Source organism: Oncorhynchus kisutch, linkage group LG10, assembly GCF_002021735.2.
Source record: "Oncorhynchus kisutch isolate 150728-3 linkage group LG10, Okis_V2, whole genome shotgun sequence".
In the NCBI taxonomy this organism is placed as follows: domain Eukaryota; kingdom Metazoa; phylum Chordata; class Actinopteri; order Salmoniformes; family Salmonidae; genus Oncorhynchus; species Oncorhynchus kisutch.
In genome coordinates, this window is record NC_034183.2 from 18,699,342 (window position 1) to 18,721,919 (window position 22,578).

Here is a 22,578-nt window from a genome sequence, read left to right on the forward strand (position 1 = left end):
TTTATTGAACATTTGTGGGAAACTTGAGGTCATATGAGGGACTTTATGCATCATAAAGTAAGCTGCCTTATCACCACATAGAATACATAGTGATGGTTAAGGGCTAGAAAGAGAGAAACAAATATATGACGTTTCTGGGACGGACCCAGTAAGCCAGGTATCATCAGATCTAAAGGCTGACCCTTCCAGGCTCTCTCTGATCAAACCCATCTCCCAGACGATAACATGCGTAAGCCTCAAACTTTACACTGAGGGGGACTGAGGGGGATACAGACACACAGAACACAAGTGATGGGCTAGGCTCGATGGTGCAGGGGTGGAAAGACAAACAGGCAGACAGACTTAATGCGCTAGGAGTGAGAAAACAAAAGGTTGTGAGATGTCACACTTAGTATTGGTGGTCATAGCCACATTACTGTAGGTGAACTTCACTTGAGTTACAGTGGAAGGATGATTATACAGTTCTGTAAGTTGCCGTCTGTTTCTCACAGAAACGCAATGGGTGGGCGGTGGCACTTTGAGTGAGGTCATTGTCATGTTGCATCAGTGGTGGACTCACTGGAATATAGTTGTCTGGCAGCAGAAGGTAAGATCCTGTGTTAATTTTCACCTAATTTTCACCCAACTAAATTCAAGTTCCCTTCACATATGACGTATACAGCTACAGAGAGAGTGAGGTAAATATCAAGGAGTTGATTGGGTACAATAAGTCATTTTTTAGAGTCATGCTCTGCCGTCTGATCTAACTCTCAAGTCTCAGGTTGCAGCAGTCATCAGAGAATATTACTGCACTCTTGAATTCCTAACGAATATTTTCAGACTTGAAAAGTTAGTCTGGATTTACACAATTCTAGTTTTGAGATTTTTGGTGTGTTATCATAGCAAGTCTATTTTACATGTGGTATCTCAGATCTGGGTATATTTTAAATGAGGTGACTTCCCCATTTAAAAAAGATCACACATTTTATAAAATGTTGACACTGGATAGGAGCTAGTTTTTTAAACAAATTAACATCTTTCTTTAACTTATTTAGAATAATTTTGTACAACATACAAAAACCAATACAATAATGCTATTTATTGCATATGTGTTGCATAAGTGTAAACTAGGAGAAATGTGAAATGTAGTCAGGCAGTGTAGGACCTGTAAGACCTTTCTACATTTACATAAAAGTGATTACAGCAATGACAAATATTTTTAATTGACCGATTATTGTTCTATATAAGAGGGTGAAAATATAGAATTGTAAAAGAAGAGACATCAGACAGATATTATCGTCTCTTTTATTCCCTGTTGAAAACGCTACAAACTTTGTAGAGTTAAAGGCTTAGTTACTTCTCCCTACATACTGTATAAAGCTTGTAGACGGTAGAACAACCAGAAAATTCATAATGGAACTCGTTGTTGTTGTTGTTCTTCTTCTGGTGACGAGCTAATAAATAAGAGTCAATTAAAGTGTTATTAATAAAAAAGTACTTTTCTTATAGACACATACAATGCAAGAAATACAATACAATCCTAACTGGTTTGATATGTTATTTTTTGAAGATTGTATGCGTTAACTGAAAAAGCATGCTTTGTAATGAAGGCAAAATTCCCTGGAGAATTTAAGAGGTACTGGATATTTTCTATCATTGCCACCGTGACAGTTCGCCGAAAACATAAACAGCAAAAGTCAGGAGGTTAACCAATGGTTTCCTATTAGGAACCAGGGAGAGAGACTCAAGTACTTCACAAAGCAAGGAAGGAAACAACAACAGACCAACTGGTGCTGTGACTGCTGCAAGAAAAACAGATAGGTGTCAAAAGAAGAAGTTTGAGAGTTTCTTACTAAAAAGCAGGGTCTATAATAAGCATGTCACTAAGAAGCAGGTGCAGAACTCTAGCAGTGAGGTTCTCGTCTCTGGAGAGGACTGTTCAGGAAGCTGAGCAACTCTCTCTGCTGCAGTCCTGTGCTTTCAAGCTTCCCTAATCGCTAACGCTGTACACAGCATCAGTGCTCTCCACTTGCTAGTTCTCAGCCCTTGACCCCTGACAAATGTCCTCCAACTCACTGTTCCCTTACAAAAAAAGATTGAGGTTTTGAAACTGCAGTAGAAGTTCAGTAACTGCAGTCGACTGTGGTATTTTGGACTCAATAAATGCAAAATAACTGCAGTGTACCGCAGTTGAACAGCAGTTATACTGCACTTTAACTGCAGTTACACTGCAAACTTACTGCAGTAAAAAAAATGGTTATTTTGGAAGCAGTATTTTCAGTATACTGCTGTTATATTGCAATCTGACTGCAATCTTTTTACGGAAGAGTTGGGGCAAGTTTTTCCAGTTTGTACCCATTTAGGCCACTCTGCCATCTCGACACAGAGCTGCTCTACTTCCAGCACCTCTAGCACCAGGCTGTAAATATGTAGCACCGCATGAAATACTGTGCAACAGTACAGCAGCAATGTCAATGAGGTTTAAAATGGTCTGGATGTGGTTGTACACGCCATAAACAGATTGGTTGCTTCTAGTTATCAATTGATGAAGATATGCATTAAGAAATTATCATGGCCTGCAATTTTTCTAGCTCATCATACAACAATATAAAGAGAAGGTACAACTGCAAGGGAAACGTTGAGAAGTCCAGCTATATCTGGTGTAGGGGAGTGGGTAGACTATATATAGGTATTTTGACCTCTAAACGTGTGTGCTCTCCACCACAAGGCAGAGCACTAATCTCTGTCTCTCATCTCAGTCTTTGGGTAAATGTTTATGTCCTTTGCTTTGACTGCCACTTTAAAGAGTAAGTATCAGCAACGCGCAACAATGCTGGTCTACTGTGATCTACATGAATAGTAAAAATCTCAAAGTTGTATTTTCTGGTGTTCTCGTACATGCAACATTTCCATTTTTAAACTCTTTTTCAATATTGTTAGCTTTCGTAATATCTCATTGATGTTGCAAAATTGCTTCAGACAAAGATCTACCTAATAATAATATATCTAATAAATAGGACAGACAGCGAGACTGCTCGCAAAGTATTAATGAAAACGAGAACTTGCAGGATATTTCACTATAAGTTGAGGTAAAAAGCTATAATAGTTATGTTTTTGCACTTTATACAGCACTGGTTCGTGTGTGAAATCCTGTGCGAAAACATATTTTTCAGTGCATCTCTGAAGTGTTAAATACAGTGGTCAACAAGAGGTGTAATATCTGATTGTACATTTTGCCCGTTAAGAAGCTTTAATTTTGCCTAATGGTGTCACGACTTCCGCCGAAGTCGGCTCCTCTACCTGTTCGGGCGGCGTTCGGTGGTCGATGTCACCGGCTTTCTAGCCATCGCTGCTCCATTTTTCATGTATCCATTTGTTTTGTCTTGTTCCCTGCACACCTGGTTTTCATTCCCTATCAATCTACATGTATTTATTCCTCTGTTCCCCATCATGTCTTTGTATAAGATTGTTTGTGTTACGTGTGTATTGTTGACGCGCCAGACTGGCTTGTTTTTTCCGTGCTATTTTTCACGAAGATGTTTATTGTTAAACACAATTCTTGTGACTGTTTTGCGCGTTCTGCACTTTTGCCTAAATAAAGTGTGCCTGTTCACAAATCTCTGCTCTCCTGCACCTGACTTCGCTACCAGTATGCACACATCTGACAAATCGAGACAATAAAGAGAGCGTGTCCCATGTGTGCATGTGCGGTTAAAAAGACTCATTATACTCATCATATTAAATAGCCAAAGGCTGAAACCTTGGTCAAAGGCAATAGGGCTCTCACTATACCAGTATCACAATACTTTTATACTGCACTTTCCATGACAAAAAAGTAAAACACAAAGAAGACTAAACTCTTTAAAAACCTGCTTTTTGTTAAATAGTGTGTGCTATAGTTAGGAAAATGAGCAATTGTGATTCTGAATGACAACATAAGACTGTTTGTATGTTTTCAATATTACAATGATTTTCCCCAAGAAATGTAGTTCGCTTCATAATAATAATAATTATCATGTTTTGTTTGCATGCCATGATACTTCTGAGTATCACGATACTGGTATCTTGACAACCCTAAAAGGGAGTGAGGTGGGAACATGCCTCTGACCCATGATTATTAACAAATTATTTTCATCTCTCAGAGCAAAATGTTGACCTTCATAGACATGACAACCTTTGGGGAATTTTGTACAACACAGACGTGTGTCTGCCAGTGTGATTATAGCTATTTAGAATGGACACACTGTATTACCTACAGTTGTGATTGTGATCAGACACTTGATCAAAGGTTTGATGAGTAAGTGGTCTCACCCAAGGGCACAGTCATTGCTGGTATGTTTACAACATTTTAACTCTGAGAGAGTAAATCCCCAGATCGGTAGCTTACTTCATTTTACACTGACATTTTACTGAGCTTCGTCTCAGGGTACAGTGAGAGCAGAGCAGCATAAGCCATATGAAGTTGAACACATGCCTTTCCCTCAAGGCTATAGGCTCATATCTCCAGATCGCATAACTTACACTAAGCTCAAATTACATAATTGTTGGTCTCATGTTACATAACTGGCAAATAAATGTAGTGTAAATCTCTAGTGTATTATTGTCTATTTCACATTTACAAACCATGTTGTTTGCAACACACCACTGTAGGACCTTACCTTGTCCCTGCTAACCGTGTCTATAACCTTGTCTATAACCGTGTCTATAACCTTGTCTATAACCTTGTCTATAACCTTGTCCCTGCTAACCGTGTCTATAACCTTGTCTATAACCTTGTCTATAACCTTGTCCCTGCTAACCGTGTCTATAACCTTGTCTATAACCGTGTCTATAACCTTGTCTATAACCTTGTCTATAACCGTGTCTATAACCTTATCTATAACCTTGTCTATATCCTTGTCTATAACCTTGTCCCTGCTAACCGTGTCTATAACCTTGTCTATAACCGTGTCTATAACCTTGTCTATAACCTTGTCTATAACGTGGTCTATAACCTTGTCTATAACCTTGTCTATAACCTTGTCTATAACCGTGTCTATAACCTTGTCTATAACCTTGTCTATAACCTTGTCCCTGCTAACCTTGTCTATAACCTTGTCTATAACCTTGTCTATAACCGTGTCTATAACCGTGTCTATAACCTTGTCTATAACCTTGTCTATAACCGTGTCTATAACCGTGTCTATAACCCTGTCTATAACCTTGTCTATAACGTGGTCTATAACCCTGTCTATAACCGTGTCTATAACTGTGTCTATAACCCTGTCTATAACCTTGTCTATAACCTTGTCTATAACCCTGTCTGTAACCTTGTCTATAACCTTGCCTATAACTTTGTCTATAACCTTGTCTATAACGTGGTCTATAACCTTGTCTAAAACAGTGTCTATAACCTTGTCTATAACCTTGTCTATAATCTTGTCTATAACCCTGTCTATAACCTTGTCTATAACCTTCTCTATAAAATGTTCTATAACCCTGCCTATAACCTTGTCTATAACCTTGACTATAACCTTGTCTATACGTGGTCTATAACCTTGTCTATAACCTTGTCTACAATCTTGTCTATTACCTTGTCTTTAACCCTGCCTATAACCCTGTCTATAACCATGTCTATAACCTTGTTTATAACCCAGTCTATAACCCTGTCTATAACATTGTCTATAACCTTGTCTATAACCCTGTCTATAACCTTGTCTATTACCTTGTCTATAACCTTGTCTATAACCCTGTCTATAACCCTGTCTATAACCTTGTCTATTACCTTGTCTTTAACCCTGCCTATAACCCTGTCTATAACCATGTCTATAACCTTGTTTATAACCCAGTCTATAACCCTGTCTATAACATTGTCTATAACCTTGTCTATAACCCTGTCTATAACCTTGTCTATTACCTTGTCTATAACCTTGTCTATAACCCTGTCTATAACCCTGTCTATAACCTTGTCTATAACCTTGACTATAACCTTGTCTATATGTGGTCTATAACCTTGTCTATAACCTTGTCTACAATCTTGTCTATTACCTTGTCTTTAACCCTGCCTATAACCTTGTCTATAACCTTGTCTATAACCCTGTCTATAACCTTGTCTATAACCTTGTCTATAACCGTGTCTATAACCCTGTCTATAACCTTGTCTATAACCTTGTCTATACCCCTGTCTATAACCTTGTCTATAACCTTGTCTATAACCCTGTCTATAACCTTGTCTATTACCTTGTCTATAACCTTGTCTATAACCCTGTCTATAACCCTGTCTATAACCTTGTCTATAACCTTGTCTATAACCTTGTCTATAACCTTGTCTATAACCCTGTCTATAACCTTGTCTATAACCTTGTCTATAACCGTGTCTATAACCCTGTCTATAACCCTGTCTATAACCCTGTCTATAACCCTGTCTATAACCTTGTCTATAACCTTGTCTATAACCTTGTCTATAACCCTGTCTATAACCCTGTCTATAACCCTGTCTATAACCCTGTCTATAACCCTGTCTATAACCTTGTCTATAACCTTGTCTATAACCTTGTCTATAACCTTGTCTATAACCCTGTCTATAACCCTGTCTATAACCATGTTTATAACCCTGTCTATTTATATTTAATGATTAGTTAACCTTTATTTAACTAGGTAAGTCAGTTAAGAACAAATTCTTATTTACAATGACGTCCTACCCCGGCCAAACCCTTACCCGGATGACGCAGGGCAAAATGTGCGCCGCCCAATGGGACTCCCAATCACGACCGGTTGTGATACAGCCTGGAATTGAACTAGGGTCTGTAGTGACGCCTCTAACACTGAGATGCAGTGCCTTAGACCGCTGCACCACTCGGGAGCCCCAAGGTCAATAACCTTGTCCACAACGTTGTCTATAACTCTGTCTATAACCCCGTCTATAACCTTGTCTATAACCTTGTCTATAACCGTGTCTATAACAGTGTCTATAACCTTGTCTATAACCTTGTCTATAACCGTGTCTATAACCCTGTCTATAACCTTGTCTATAACCTTGTCTATAACCCTGTCTATAACCTTGTCTATAACCTTGTCTATAACCGTGTCTATAACCTTGTCTATAACCTTGTCTATAACCTTGTCTATTACCTTGTCTATATCCTTGTCTATAACCCTGCCTATAACCTTGTCTATAACGTGGTCTATAACCCTGTCTATAACCCTGTCTATAACCTTGTCTATAACCCTGTCTATAACCTTGTCTATAACCTTCTCTATAACATTTTCTATAACCCTGCCTATAACCTTGTCTATAACCTTGACTATAACCTTGTCTATATGTGGTCTATAACCTTGTCTATAACCTTGTCTACAATCTTGTCTATTACCTTGTCTTTAACCCTGCCTATAACCCTGTCTATAACCTTGTCTATAACCTTGTCTATAACCCTGTCTATAACCTTGTCTATAACCTTGTCTATAACCGTGTCTATAACCCTGTCTATAACCTTGTCTATAACCTTGTCTATAACCTTGTCTATAACCCTGCCTATAACCTTGTCTATAACGTGGTCTATAACCCTGTCTATAACCCTGTCTATAACCTTGTCTATAATCCTGTCTATAACCTTGTCTATAACCTTCTCTATAACATTTTCTATAACCCTGCCTATAACCTTGTCTATAACCTTGACTATAACCTTGTCTATATGTGGTCTATAACCTTGTCTATAACCTTGTCTACAATCTTGTCTATTACCTTGTCTTTAACCCTGCCTATAACCCTGTCTATAACCTTGTCTATAACCCTGTCTATAACCTTGTCTATAACCCTGTCTATAACCTTGTCTATAACCCTGCCTATAACCTTGTCTATAACGTGGTCTATAACCCTGTCTATAACCCTGTCTATAACCTTGTCTATAATCCTGTCTATAACCTTGTCTATAACCTTCTCTATAACATTTTCTATAACCCTGCCTATAACCTTGTCTATAACCTTGACTATAACCTTGTCTATATGTGGTCTATAACCCTGTCTATAACCTTGTCTATAACCCTGTCTATAACCTTGTCTATAACCTTGTCTATAACCCTGTCTATAACCTTGTCTATAACCTTGTCTATAACCTTGTCTATAACCTTGTCTATAACCTTGTCTATAACCCTGTCTATAACCCTGTCTATAACCTTGTCTATAACCGTGTCTATAACCTTGTCTATAACCCTGTCTATAACCTTGTCTATAAACCTGTCTATAACCTTGTCTATAACCTTGTCTATAACCCTGTCTATAACCCTGTCTATAACCCTGTCTATAACCATGTTTATAACCCTGTCTATTTATATTTAATGATTAGTTAACCTTTATTTAACTAGGTAAGTCAGTTAAGAACAAATTCTTATTTACAATGACGTCCTACCCCGGCCAAACCCTTACCCGGATGACGCAGGGCAAAATGTGCGCCGCCCTATGGGACTCCCAATCACGACCGGTTGTGATACAGCCTGGAATTGATCTAGGGTCTGTAGTGACGCCTCTAACACTGAGATGCAGTGCCTTAGACCGCTGCACCACTCGGGAGCCCCAAGGTCAATAACCTTGTCCACAACGTTGTCTATAACTCTGTCTATAACCCCGTCTATAACCTTGTCTATAACCTTGTCTATAACCGTGTCTATAACAGTGTCTATAACCTTGTCTATAACCTTGTCTATAACCGTGTCTATAACCCTGTCTATAACCTTGTCTATAACCTTGTCTATAACCCTGTCTATAACCTTGTCTATAACCTTGTCTATAACCGTGTCTATAACCTTGTCTATAACCTTGTCTATAACCTTTTCTATAACCCTGCCTATAACCTTGTCTATAACGTGGTCTATAACCCTGTCTATAACCCTGTCTATAACCCTGTCTATAACCTTGTCTATAACCTTCTCTATAACATTTTCTATAACCCTGCCTATAACCTTGTCTATAACCTTGACTATAACCTTGTCTATATGTGGTCTATAACCTTGTCTATAACCTTGTCTACAATCTTGTCTATTACCTTGTCTTTAACCCTGCCTATAACCCTGTCTATAACCTTGTCTATAACCTTGTCTATAACCCTGCCTATAACCTTGTCTATAACGTGGTCTATAACCCTGTCTATAACCCTGCCTATAACCTTGTCTATAACCTTGACTATAACCTTGTCTATATGTGGTCTATAACCTTGTCTATAACCTTGTCTACAATCTTGTCTATTACCTTGTCTTTAACCCTGCCTATAACACTGTCTATAACCTTGTCTATAACCTTGTCTATAACCCTGTCTATAACCTTGTCTATAACCTTGTCTATAACCGTGTCTATAACCCTGTCTATAACCTTGTCTATAACCTTGTCTATAACCTTGTCTATAACCCTGCCTATAACCTTGTCTATAACGTGGTCTATAACCCTGTCTATAACCTTGTCTATAACCCTATCTATAACCTTGTCTATAACCTTCTCTATAACATTTTCTATAACCCTGCCTATAACCTTGTCTATAACCTTGACTATAACCTTGTCTATATGTGGTCTATAACCTTGTCTATAACCTTGTCTACAATCTTGTCTATTACCTTGTCTTTAACCCTGCCTATAACCCTGTCTATAACCTTGTCTATAACCCTGTCTATAACCCTGTCTATAACCTTGTCTATAACCTTGTCTATAACCCTGTCTATAACCTTGTCTATTACCTTGTCTATAACCTTGTATATAACCCTGTCTATAACCCTGCCTATAACCCTGTCTATAACCTTGTCTATAACCCTGTCTATAACCCTGCCTATAACCCTGTCTATAACCTTGTCTATAACCTTGTCTATAACCTTGTCTATAACCATGTCTATAACCCTGTTCATAACCTTGTCGATAACCTTGTCTATAACCCTGTCTATAACCCTGTTCATAACCTTGTCTATAACCTTGTCTATGGCCTTGTCTATGGTCTTGTCTATAACCCTGTCTATAACCGTGTCTATAACCTTGTCTATAACCTTGTCTATAAATATGTCTATAACCTTGTCTATAAATATGTCTATAACCTTGTCTATAACCTTGTCTATGGTCTTGTCTATAACCTTGTCTATAACGTGGTCTATAACCTTGTCCATGGTCTTCTCTATAACCTTATCTATGGTCTTGTCTATAACCCTGTCTATATCCTTGTCTATAACCTTGTCTATAACCTTGTCTATAACCCTGTCTATAACCTTGTCTATAACCTTGTCTATAACCCTGTCTATAACCTTGTCTATAAATATGCCTATAACCTTGTCTACAAATATGTCTATAACCTTGTCTATAACCTTGTCTATGGTCTTGTCTATAACCTTGTCTATAAAGTTGTCTATAACCTTGTCTATGGTCTTGTCTATAACCTTGTCTATAACGTGGTCTATAACCTTGTCCATGGACTTGTCTATAACCTTGTCCATGGTCTTGTCTATAACTTTGTCTATGGTCTTGTCTGTAACCTTGTCTATGGTCTTGTCTATAACCTTTCTATAATCTTGTCTATAGTAACTTATGGACTAGAGCTACAGCTGAAGCCGGAAGTTTACATACTCCTTAGCAACATAGATTTAAACTCAGTTTTTCAAAATTCCTGACACTTAATCCTATTCCCTGTCTTAGGTCAGTTAGGATCACCACTTTATGAATTTTATGAATGTGAAATGTAAGAATAATAGTAGAGATAATGATTTCTTTCAGATTTTATTTATTTCATCACATTCCCAGTGGGTCAGAAGTTTGCATACACTCAATTAGTATTTGGTAGCATTGCCTTTAAATTGTTTAACTTGGGTCAAACATTTCGGGTAGCCTTCCACAAGCTTCCCACAATACATTGGGTGAATTTTGGCCCATTCCTCCTGACAGAGCTGGTGTAACTGAGTCAGGCACACACTTTTTCAGTTCACATTTGTAACCAAGCTTTAACTTCCTGACTGATGTCTTGAGATGTTGCTTCAATATATCCACATCATATGACTTTGTCATGGTGCCATCTATTTTGTGAAGTGCACCAGTCCCTCCTGCAGCAAAGCACCCCAACAACATGATGCTGCCACCCACGTGCTTCACAGTTGGGATGGTGTTCTTCGGCTTGCAAGCCTCCCCTTTTTCCTCCAAACATAACGATGGTCATTATGGCCAAATAGTTCTATTTTTGTTTCATCAGACCAGAGGACATTTCTCCAAAAAGTCAGATCTTTGTCCTCATGTGCAGTTGCAACCGTCTGGCTTTTTTATGGCGGTTTTGGAGCAGTGCCTTCTTCCTTGCTGAGCAGCCTTTCAGGATATGTCGATATAGGACTCGTTTTACTGTGGATATAGATACTTTGTACCTGTTTCCTCCAGCATCTTCACAAGGTCCTTTGCTGTTGTTCTGCGATTGATTGCACTTTTCGCACCAAAGGATGTTCATCTCTAGGAGACAGAACGTGTCTCCTTCTTGAGCGGTATGATGGCTGCATGGTCCCATGGTGTTTATACTTGTGTACTATTGTTTGTACAGATGAACATGGTACCTTCAGGCATTTGGAAATTGCTCCCAAGGATGATCCAGACTTTTGGAGGTCTACAAATATTTTTCTGAGGTCTTGGCTGATTTCTTTTGAGGTCTTGGCTGATTTTCCTATGACTCAAAATGATGTAAATTAGAAGCTTCTAAAGACATGACATAATTTTCTGGAATTTTCCAAGCTGTTTAAAGCACAGTCAACTTAGTGTATGTAATCTTCTGACCCATTGGAATTGTCATACAGTGAATTATAAGTTAAATAATCTGTCTGTAAACAATTGTTGAAAAAATTACTTGTGTCATGCACAAAGTAGATGTCCTAACCGACTTGCCAAAACTATAGTTTCTTAACAAGACATTTGTGGAGTGGTTGAAAAAGGAGTTTTAATGACTCCAACCTAAGTTTATGTAACCTTCCGACTTCAACTGTACATTCACTTGGTCTCCTTCGGATTATTCTAGTAGTTCTTCTGTTCTTCTGTTGCTCTATGTTTCTGGCGTCATGGTGCTGACAGTTGGTGCATTATGGTCTCATCTCTCTCTGCTGTAGGAAACATGGTGGAGAAACAACGTCAAACAGCCATCAGCATTGTAACCCAAACCAGCCCGCGACCAATCAATCTCAACTATTGAGCTGCATACCACTGACATCCAGACAGATCAGAGTTCACATTGGGACATGGTGCTCTTACTAATAAGCATGTAATGGTTCAGGAGATACTTTTATTAGGGTTGTATTAGGGTTTCTATTTTCCAGTGGCTAGGGTCCATGCACCTAACCTCTTATCTCATACAGAGGCGATAGAAGATGAAAGGGAGGTAGAGGATATGGAACCAGAGATGAGCACACTGCAGGCAAGCAGTAGCTTCTTGTGAAGGGGTGGGCAAGTCAGTGCACCATAACAAAAAAAAAGACTGCGAGAGAGAGAGAGAGAGAGAGAGAGAGAGAGAGAGAGAGAGAGAGAGAGAGAGAGTGTGTGTGTGTGTGTGTGAGAGAGAGAGAGAGAGAGAGAGAGAGAGAGAGAGAGAGAGAGAGAGAGAGAGAGAGAGAGAGAGAGAGAGAGAGCGTATGAGAGAGAGAGAGAGTGTGTGAGAGACGGAGAGCGAAAGAGAGAGAAGAAGAGAGTGTGAGGGAGAGAGAGAGAAAAAAAGAGTGTGAGAGAGGGAGAGAGCAGAATTGTGAAACCAAAACCTTCCTTGTTTCTAAAACGGGCCTGATCTGCATCAAGCAGATTGAGTGTGATCGTAACTCTCAACCACTTGACTTGCCCGTTCTGTCAGACAAAATAGTGGTAGTAAAAAAGTAATAGTAATCTAGGAAAACAATATGAGTTTATTAGTCAAGTTGAAGGAAGCTGGCACAGCAAAGACTAGACTATATATACTTATATATACTTATACTATATCATACCAACTCTCCAACATGAGCATTTTAATGTGTAGGCCATGCATACTGTCTGGTCTCTGTCTACGAGATGAATCACACGTTAAATGTACACGTCTTTCAGACATTAAGAGCAAAAGGTGTTACATTATTTTAGTTACATTAGAGGGGATGGCTACACCTCAGACAACTCCTCCTCTCTGCCCTTCCACCATATACACCACTGCTTTATTCAGCCTGTATATCCAGTTAGACAGTGGGATATGAGTGTGTTAGTGGCTCTACAACACCATGTCATTCAAAGATTTCAATGCTCAAACACAGAAATTAGTAAATGTTCTGATCTGTGACCCAGACTGTATAGCAGAAATGTGAAAATGTATAGCCTAATCATAGGATTTTGCAAATAACTAATAATAAACATTCCCTTCACAGGTGAAATCCTAGACAGAAACCTGAACGAAGTGCACGAGAACTTACTTATCCTTCTTTTATCTGCCCAACCAAGAAATAGCCATCCTACTTTCTATACTGAGACCAGATGGAGCCCATGTCAGTATCTCCAAATGGGAGCACGGAGACAGTGGAGGATGGTCATACAACCTCCCTAGAGGGGGCGCTGATACACAAGGGCCTGAGGCGCAAGAGAGAATTCATTCCAGAGGAGAAGAAGGACGTCACATACTGGGAGAAGCGTCGCAAGAACAACGAGGCGGCCAAGCGCTCGAGGGAGAAGAGGAGGGTAAACGATTATGTGCTGGAGAGCCGCCTGGCGGCCATGAACAAAGAGAACGCCCGGTTGAACACAGAACTGCTGGCCCTCAAACTCCACTTTGGCCTGGTGAGCCCTGCGGGCTATGCTGCCCACCAGAGCAGCCTGCTACGGCTCCACCATGCCCATACCCACAGCCCTCATTCTCCGCCACCCAGCAGCCCAACCCAGCCCCTGGACAAGGACGTCTACTGGGGTAGGAGGCCCAGCTACAGAGACCCCTCTACTTTGCCAAATTACCACCACCTACCCCCTGTCCTGACTGGACAACTGGCTCCTGCCATGATCAATCCACATGCTCTACCAACTAGAAGGGCCTATCCATACTTCTTAGAAATCCCTGGTGTTGTCCACCCTGCAAACTCATCCTCCCTTCTCCTGCCCCCGCTTCTCCCCTCTCCCCTATTGTCCTGGACGGGGGTTCCCCTGCTGAGGCCCACCCCTAGGAGAGGGGGTTCAGATGAGGAGGGAGAACAGCAGGTCCCAGCAGCCTCCTCCAGTGCTGCATTACCGCACAAGCTGAGGCTGAAGACCATCAGAGCTCCTACTGTCCACAGGGATGTCAGAGACAGGGCCTCCCCCCCGCTCCCGCTCTATGTATCTGACTGACTGACCACATAGCACATGGCACAGCAGCACAGAGCAGACCAACCACAGCACTGAGAACATGAAGGATCCATGCTCTTAGCGCTGTAACATTGACACCAAATTTACAGAAATGCATTATGTCCAACTTAAAACAGACATTTGTCTTTTGATTTATTTTCTGAAAGTTGTTGCTTCTCAGGTTTCGCCATGCTTCCTTACTGCCCAAGTTAACTGGTTTAAATACAATGTAATATACTTTACTGGCAATCATGCTGAACTAGCTGGACTTCGGGATGAAGCTATGTTTCATAGTACTGAGGGACTCTGGGGTGGTGGATGGAATTTATCTTTTTTTTTTATCGAATCAAGTGTTTACGTTACTGTGTGGGTAATGTTAAGGTTTTGTTGGCTGGCTGGCTGCCTGGCTGGCTGGCTGGTATAGCAAGATAGCACTGTGGTTCAGTGCCTCTCTGGAGTGAGGAGCAGGGCTGTAGCTACACATGAGGACGCCGAGCTCCAGACCTCTGTAATTTAAAACATTTATATATAAATAATAATACTACATTTATAAAATCTGTTGGGGTCTCAACTTACTGTTGAGAGTTACAATAGTAGAACATACAAGGTGCAATTTCAAAACTTTGTTGCAGCAGTTTTCCTCTTGGTATATGTCACTCATTGACAGTCACTCAATTAACCCATGTCAGTTAAATATTTTTAGATTGGTCAATTAATCTAGTTAGTCTAGCCAGCTATCTAAACTTGTAGTAATCATGGCCGAATTACCAATCGAAAACGCAGGGCACGTGCCCAGTTGCCCTGACCTCCACAGAGCCCCCATTGATTTTGTTAGTCACTCTAACTCAGATATCATATTATCCTGGCAAAAGTCATGGCAAAATGTGCAGAATTGCACAAAATGTCTCCCCACCCAAGGGCAAAATGTGTAGAATTGCAGGAAATTGGCTGTAAAACTGAAGAGAAAATGTTTTCTGTAAAGCAAACTTAATTATTTACCTTTGTTAATAAAATACTTTTCTGCTAACAGATCCCTCATGTATTAAATTATAGTTTTTAATCTCGGTACTGAGTTAGTGTGTAGCGGCTAATTGTATAGCTAATAGCTATGTGTTTTCAGAGAGACAGGTGGGTGAAGCTACAGAAACCAATGTGATAAATGCTGGGGTTATTTATGCTTGTTTTTGCTGTTCTCAAGACTGCACTAAAACTCAGACCCTGACAACAACCCTGGTGAGGAGTATGTTTTTGGGTTGTGGTTACAGACATATTATTTTTGTCTTCTCTGCCTGCCAGCATTTCAAAGATACTTCATAGACTTTGAGGTGGAGAGATGGGCCACCTGTGACATGTTTTCTAAGGGATAGGTCGAAATTTACTGGTTGGTCTAAAATAGGAGAGGGTTGACAAACTTTTTTTTAGCTTTGGGGAGGGTTGTGTGTTTTTTTGGGGAGCAAAGGGGAGGGGAGTGCGTTTTTTCCTTGGTTTTCATTAGCTCTTCTGCTCGTATTTCCCCAATAAACAATGGCCTGACTTACTTTTGATATTATCCTATTAAAGTTTAGACAGGCTTATGAAGGTTTGGTATGGTGTGGTTATTGTTATGAAGCTATAGCTACTGCAGGCCTATGATATGAAGGCAGTGTGCCATGGCACTCCAACTGACTCCGACAGTTGAACTTGAGGTGAGGAAGACTGTATCAGGCCTTCCAGAGTTACTCCTATAATTTAACAATATAATGCTTACATTTATACAAAATATTTGTATTGGAAATTAACAAATAATCCTGCTTCATTATGGCTACATGTATATCTGTATAGCAGACACAGTAGTCATCTGACATAAAGAAATGCATGTCTGTGTTATAGCATACCATGGGCCTATCTCTATCTCTCTGGGGTTAGGACTAAGCTTCTCTTCCTTTATATTGGCTGTACCAGTCAAACGTTTGGACACACCTACTCATTCCAGGGTTTTTCTTTATTTTGACAATTTTCTACACTGTAGAATAATAGTGAAGACATTAAAACTATGAAATAACACATACGGAATAATGTAGTAACAAAAAATAATAATAAACCAATATATATTTTATATTTGAAATTCTTCAAAGTAGACACGTTTTGCCTTGCGATGACAGCTTTGCACACTCTTGGCATTCTCTCAACCAGCTTCATGAGGTAGTCACCTGCAATGTATTTCAATTAACAGGTGTGCATTGTTAAAAGTTAATTTGTGGAATTTCTTTCCTTCTTAATGTGTTTGAGCCAATCAGTTGTGTTGTGACAAGGTAGGGTTGATAAAAGACCAAGTCCATATTATTGCAAGAACAGCTCAAATAAACAAAGAGAAACGAAAGTCCATCATTACTTTCAGACATGAAGGTCAGTCAATGCAGAAAATCTTCAAGTGCAGTCGCAAAAACCATCAAACGATATGATGAAAATGTCTCATGAAAATCACTACAGAAAAGGAAGACCCAGAGTTACCTCTGCTGCAGAGGATAAGTTCAGAGATCAAGTAACAGACACATCTCAACAGCAAATGTTCAGAGGAGACTGCGTGAATCAGGCCTTCATGGTTGAATTGCTGCAAATAAACCACTACTAAGGGACACCAATAACAAGAAGAGACTTGTTTGGGCCAAGAAATACGAACAATGGATATTAGACTGGCGGAAACCTGTCCTTTGGTCTGATGAGTCCAATTTTGCGATTTTTAGTTCCAACCGCCGTGTGAGATGCAGAGAAGGTGAATGGATGATCTCTGTATGTGTGTGTTATGGTGTGGGGGTGCTTTGCTGGTGACGCTGTCAGTGATTTATTTAGAATTCAAGGCACAAGGTTTGCGCTTAGTGGGAGAATCATTTGTTTTTCAACAGGACAATGACAACACACCTCAAGGCTGTGTAAGGGCTATTTGACCAAGCAGGAGAGTGATGGAGTGCTGACCGTAGAGTGAAGGAAAAGCAGCCAACAAGTGCTCAGCATATGCGGAAACTCCTTCAAGACAGTTGGAAAAGCATTCGTGGTGAAACTGGTTGATAGAATGCCAAGAGTATGAAAACCTGTCATCAACGCAGAGGATGGCTACTTAGAATAATCTAAAATAGAAAATATATTTAGATTTGTTTAACACTTGTTTGGTTACTACATGATTCCATATGTGATATTTCATAGTTTTCATGTCTTCGCAATTATTCTACAATGTCGAAAATAGTAAAAATAAAGAAAAACCCCTGAATGAGTAGGTGTGTCCAAACATTTGACTGGTACTGTAAATATATACATATACACACACTATATATATGCATATATACAAAAGTATGTGGACACCCCTATAAATGAGTGGATCAGTGTCACGTATATGGAGGGAGTCAGGACGCAGGTGCAGAAGGAGAGTTTAATAACAAAGATGCAAGGCAAATTAACAAAACAGGGGATGCGTACTGCACATGAAAACAAACCAATATTGGCTGATGACTGAGGCTAATGAGGGCTAAATAAAGGGAAGGTAATGAAGGTGATGATGAAGTCCAGGTGGGCGTAATGATGGGGAGCAGGTGTGCGTAATGATGGGGAACAGGTATGCGTAATTGCCAGGGCCGGTGGTTAGTAGACCGACGTCGAGAGCTGGAGAGAGGGACCGGGAGTAGGTGTGACAATTCAGCTATTTCAGCCACACCCTATGCTGACAGGTGTATAAAATTGAGCACACAGCCATGCAATCTCCATAGACAAACATTGGTTAAAAAATTGCTTTACTAAAGAGCTCAGTGACTTTCAACGTGGCACCGTCATAGGATACCACCTTTCCAACAAGTCAGTTTGTCACATTTCTGCCCTGCTAGAGCTGCCCTGGTCAATTATGTGGTAGGCCACACACTCTCACAGAACTGGACCGTTGAGTGCTGAAGCGCATAAAGAGTAAAAATCCTCTGTCCTAGGTTGCAACACGCACAACCAAGTTCCAAACTGGCTCTGGAAGCAACGTCAGCACAAGAAGCTTCATGAAATGGTTTTCCATGGCCGAACAGCCACACACAGGCCTAAGATCAGCATGCGCAATTCCAAGCGTCGGCTGGAGTGGTGTAAAGCTCGCTGCCATTGGACTCTGGAGCAGTGGAAACATGTTCTCTGGAGTGATGAATCATAATTCACCTTCTGGCAGTCTGACAGACAAATCTGGGTTTGGCAGGAGAACGCTACGTGCCCGAGAATTTTTAATTTTAAATTTCACCTTTATTTAACCAGGTTGGCTAGTTGAGAACAAGTTCTCATTTGCAACTGCGACCTGGCCAAGATAAAGCGTAGCAATTCGACACATACAACAACACAGAGTTACACATGGAATAAACAAAACATACAGTCAATAATACAGTAGAACAAAATAAAACAAAAAGTCTATATACAGTGAGTGCAAATGAGGTAAGTTAAGCAAATAAATAGGTCATGGTGGCAAAGTAATTACAATATAGCAATTAAACACTGTAATGGTAGATCGGCAGAATATGAATGTGCAGGTAGAGATGCTGGGGTGCAAAGGAGCAAAATAAATAAATAAATACCAGTATGGGGATGAGGTAGGTAGATAGATGGGCTGTTTACAGATGGGCTATGTACAGGTGCAGTGATCTGTAAATAATGGTCTGGGGCTGTTTTTCATGGTTCGGGCTAGGTCTCTTAGTTCCAGTGAAGGGAAATCTTAATGCTACATCATTCTAGATGATTTTGTGCTTCCAAATTTGTGGCAACAGTTTGGGGAAGGCCTTTTCCTGTTTCAGCATGACAACGCCCCTGTGCACAAAAAAAACGTGTTTTTTCTTTGAGATTGGTGCGGAAGAACTTGACTGGCCTGCATAGAGCCCTGACCTTAACCCCATCGAACACCTTAGGGATGAATTGGAATGCCGACTGCGAGCCAGGTCTAATCGCCCAACATTAGTGCCTGACCTCACTAATGCTCTTGTTGCTGAATGTCACCAAGGCCCCGCAGCAATGTTCCAACATCTAGTGGAAAGCCTTGCCAGAAGAATGGAGGCTGTTATAGCAGCAAAGGGGGACCAACTCCACATCAATGCCCATGATTTTGGAATGAGATGTTCACATACTTTTGGTAATGTAGTATATATATATATACAGTTGAAGTCGGAAGTTTACATACACTTAGATTGGAGTCATTAAATCTTGGTTCCAGCCACTCCACAAATTTCTTGTTAAATTTTGGCAAGTCGGTTAGGACATCTCCTTTGTGCATGACACAAGTCATTTTTCCAGCAATTGTTTACAGACAGATTATTTCACATATAATTCACTGTATCACAATTCCAGTGGGTCAGAAGTTTACATACACTAAGTTGACTGTGCCTTTATACAGCTTAGAAAATGTAAAAAAATCATGTCATGGCTTTAGAAGCTTCTGATAGGCTAATTGACACCATTTGAGTCAATTGGAGGTCTAGCTGTGGGTGTATTTCAAGGCCTACCTTCAAACTCAGTGTCTCTTTGCTTGACATCATGGGAAAATCAAAAGAAATCAGCCAAAACCTACACAGGTCTGGTTCATCCTTGGGAGCAATTTCCAAATACCTGAAGGTACCACGTTCATCTGTACAAACAATAGTACTCAAGTTTAAACATCATGAGACCACGCAGCCGTCATACCGCTCAGGAAGGAGACGTGTTCTGTCTCCTAGAAATGAACGTACTTTGGTGCGAAAAGTGAGAATCAAACCCAGAACAACAGCAAAGGACCTTGTGAAGATGCTGGAGGAAACAGGTAGAAAGTATCTATATCCACAGTAAAACGAGTCCTAAATCGACATAACCTGAAAGTCCGCTCAGCAAGGAAGCAAGGAAGAAGCCACAGTTTGCAGCTGCACAAGGGGCCAAAGATTGTACTTTTTGGAGAAATGTCCTCTGGACTGATGAAACAAAAAAAGAACTGTTTGGCCATAATGACCATCGTTATGTTTGGAGAAATAAGTGTGAGGCTTGCAAGCCGAAGAACACCATCCCAACCGTGAAGCACGGGGATGGCAGCATCATGTTGTGGGGGTGCTTTGCAGCAGGAGGGACTGGTCCATTTCACAAAATAGATGGCATCATGAGGTAGGAAAATTATGTGGATATATTGAAGCAACATCTCAAGACATCAGTCAGGAAGTTAAAGCTTGGTCACAAATGTGTCTTCCAAATGGACAATGAGCCCAAGCATACTTCCAAAGTTGTGGCAAAATGGCTTAAGGACAACAAAGTCAAGGTATTGGAGTGGCCATCACAAAACTCTGACCTCAATCCTATAGAAAATGTGTGGGCAGAACTGAAAAAGCGTGTGCGAGCAAGGAGGCCTACAAACCTGACTCAGTTACACCAGCTCTGTCAGGAGGAATGGGCCAAAACTCACCCAACTTATTGTGAGAAGCTTGTGGAAGGCTACCCAAAATGTTTGCCCCAAGTTAAACAATTTAAAGGCTATGCTACCAAATACTAATTGAGTGTATGTACACCTCTGACTCACTGGGAATGTGATGAAAGAAATATAATCTGAAATAAATCATTCTCTCTTCTATTATTCTGACATTTCACATTCTTAAAATAAAGTGGTGATCCTAACTGACCTAAGACAGGGAATTTTTACTTGGATTAAAAGAAAGGAATTGTGGAAAACTGAGTTTAAATGTATTTGGCTAAGGTGTACGTAAACTTCCAAATTCACCTGTATAAATGTCCCCCTCATACTCATCTCGAGGTTGAGAATGTTTTCGTCTCTATCTCTGTAATGTGTCTGTATCTATGTAATTGTATATGTATTTATGTCAAATATAGGGATCACAATAGAAATACTCCCCGGCATTAGTGTGCAATCCCAGTCACTTAAAAAAAAATATATTTAAACTGACAAATAAATTCAATCAATCAATCCAAACTGTGCAGCGGCCATTAGATGAATGGAAAGAAACATCTGTTTCAAAACACAGAAAAGTTGAATGACATTCAGAGATTGTTAAACCAAGCCTTCGATACTGGATATAGCCTATAAGGTAGGGAGGGATGTATTTTCTGTTTGTCGAGGTTGACAAAGTTTATTTATTAAAGCATGATATTGAAGCACCTGAAGTCGGTATGCTTTGTTTATTGGTTCTGTGGTGTATTGGCACAGGTGGAAAATTCGTTGCATATATTTTATATAATAATAAATATGGCATCAAAATGTTGAAAATCTGATTTCCCCCTAGCTGATCATTGTCTACAGCCAGCTCCGATCGTAGTGTAATGAAACAGGCAGGGAGAGTGAGCTCGTCTGCGGTAGTCGGCGAACTCTCAATCTTCTGGCCCGCAGCCCTGAGTGGTCTGGCAGCCCAACTAATAGGCAAACGTTTTGCAAATTAAGAAATCATGTGACTAAAGTAAATCAAAATAAACTATACTATGAAACAAAGATAAATGTTATAAAGAATGATAGCCAAATCTAACTGCCTGTAGCTCAGGCCCTGAAGCAAGGATATGCATATTATTGGTACCATTTGAAAGGAAACACTTTGAAGTTTGTGGAAATGTGAAAGGAATGTAGGAGAATATAACACATTAGATCTGGTAAAAGATAATACAAAGAAAAAAACAACAATTTGTTTGTATTTTTTTGTACCATCATCTTTGAAAAGCAAGAGAAAGGCCATAATGTATTATTCCAGCCCAGTTGCAATTTATATTTTGGCCACTAGACGGCAGCAGTGTATGTGCAATGTTTTAGACTGATTTGTATTTTTTTATTTATTATTTAACCGGGTAGGCTAGTTGAGAACAAGTTCTCATTTGCAACTGCGACCTGGCCAAGATAAAGCAAAGCAGTTCGACACATACAATAACACAGTTGTACATGGAATACACAAACATACAATCAATAATACAGTAGAAAAAGTCTATATACAGCATGTGCAAATGAGGTAGGATAAGGGAGGTAAGGCAAAGTAATTTCAATATAGCAATTAAACACTGGAATGGTAGAATGTGCAGAAGATGAATGTGCAAGAGGAGATACTGGGGTGCAAAGGAGCAAGATAAATAAATACATACAGTATGGGGATGAGGTAGTTGGATGGGCTATTTACAGATGGGCTATGTACAGTTGCAGTGATCTGTGAGCTGCTCTGACAGCTGGTGCTTAAAGCTAGTGAGGGAGATAAGAGTCTCCAGCTTCAGTGATTTTTGCAGTTCGTTCCAGTCATTGGCAGCAGAGAACTGGAAGGAGAGGCGGCCAGAGGAAGAATTGGCTTTGGGGGTGACCAGTGAGATATACAGTGGGGCAA

The 22,578-nt window shown here is 40.0% G+C and overlaps 1 protein-coding gene across 1 annotated transcript; it reads left to right on the plus strand.

Moving 5' to 3' along the window:
* Positions 1 to 529: 529 nt before the first annotated feature.
* Positions 530 to 15,847, plus strand: LOC109897472 (nuclear factor interleukin-3-regulated protein-like). The gene is made up of 2 exons (XM_020491963.2): positions 530 to 586; positions 13,327 to 15,847. The coding sequence occupies exon 2, from the start codon at positions 13,433 to 13,435 to the stop codon at positions 14,270 to 14,272; it is 840 nt and encodes a 279-aa protein (XP_020347552.1). The 5' UTR covers positions 530 to 586; positions 13,327 to 13,432; the 3' UTR covers positions 14,273 to 15,847.
* The last annotated feature ends 6,731 nt before the right edge of the window (positions 15,848 to 22,578 follow it).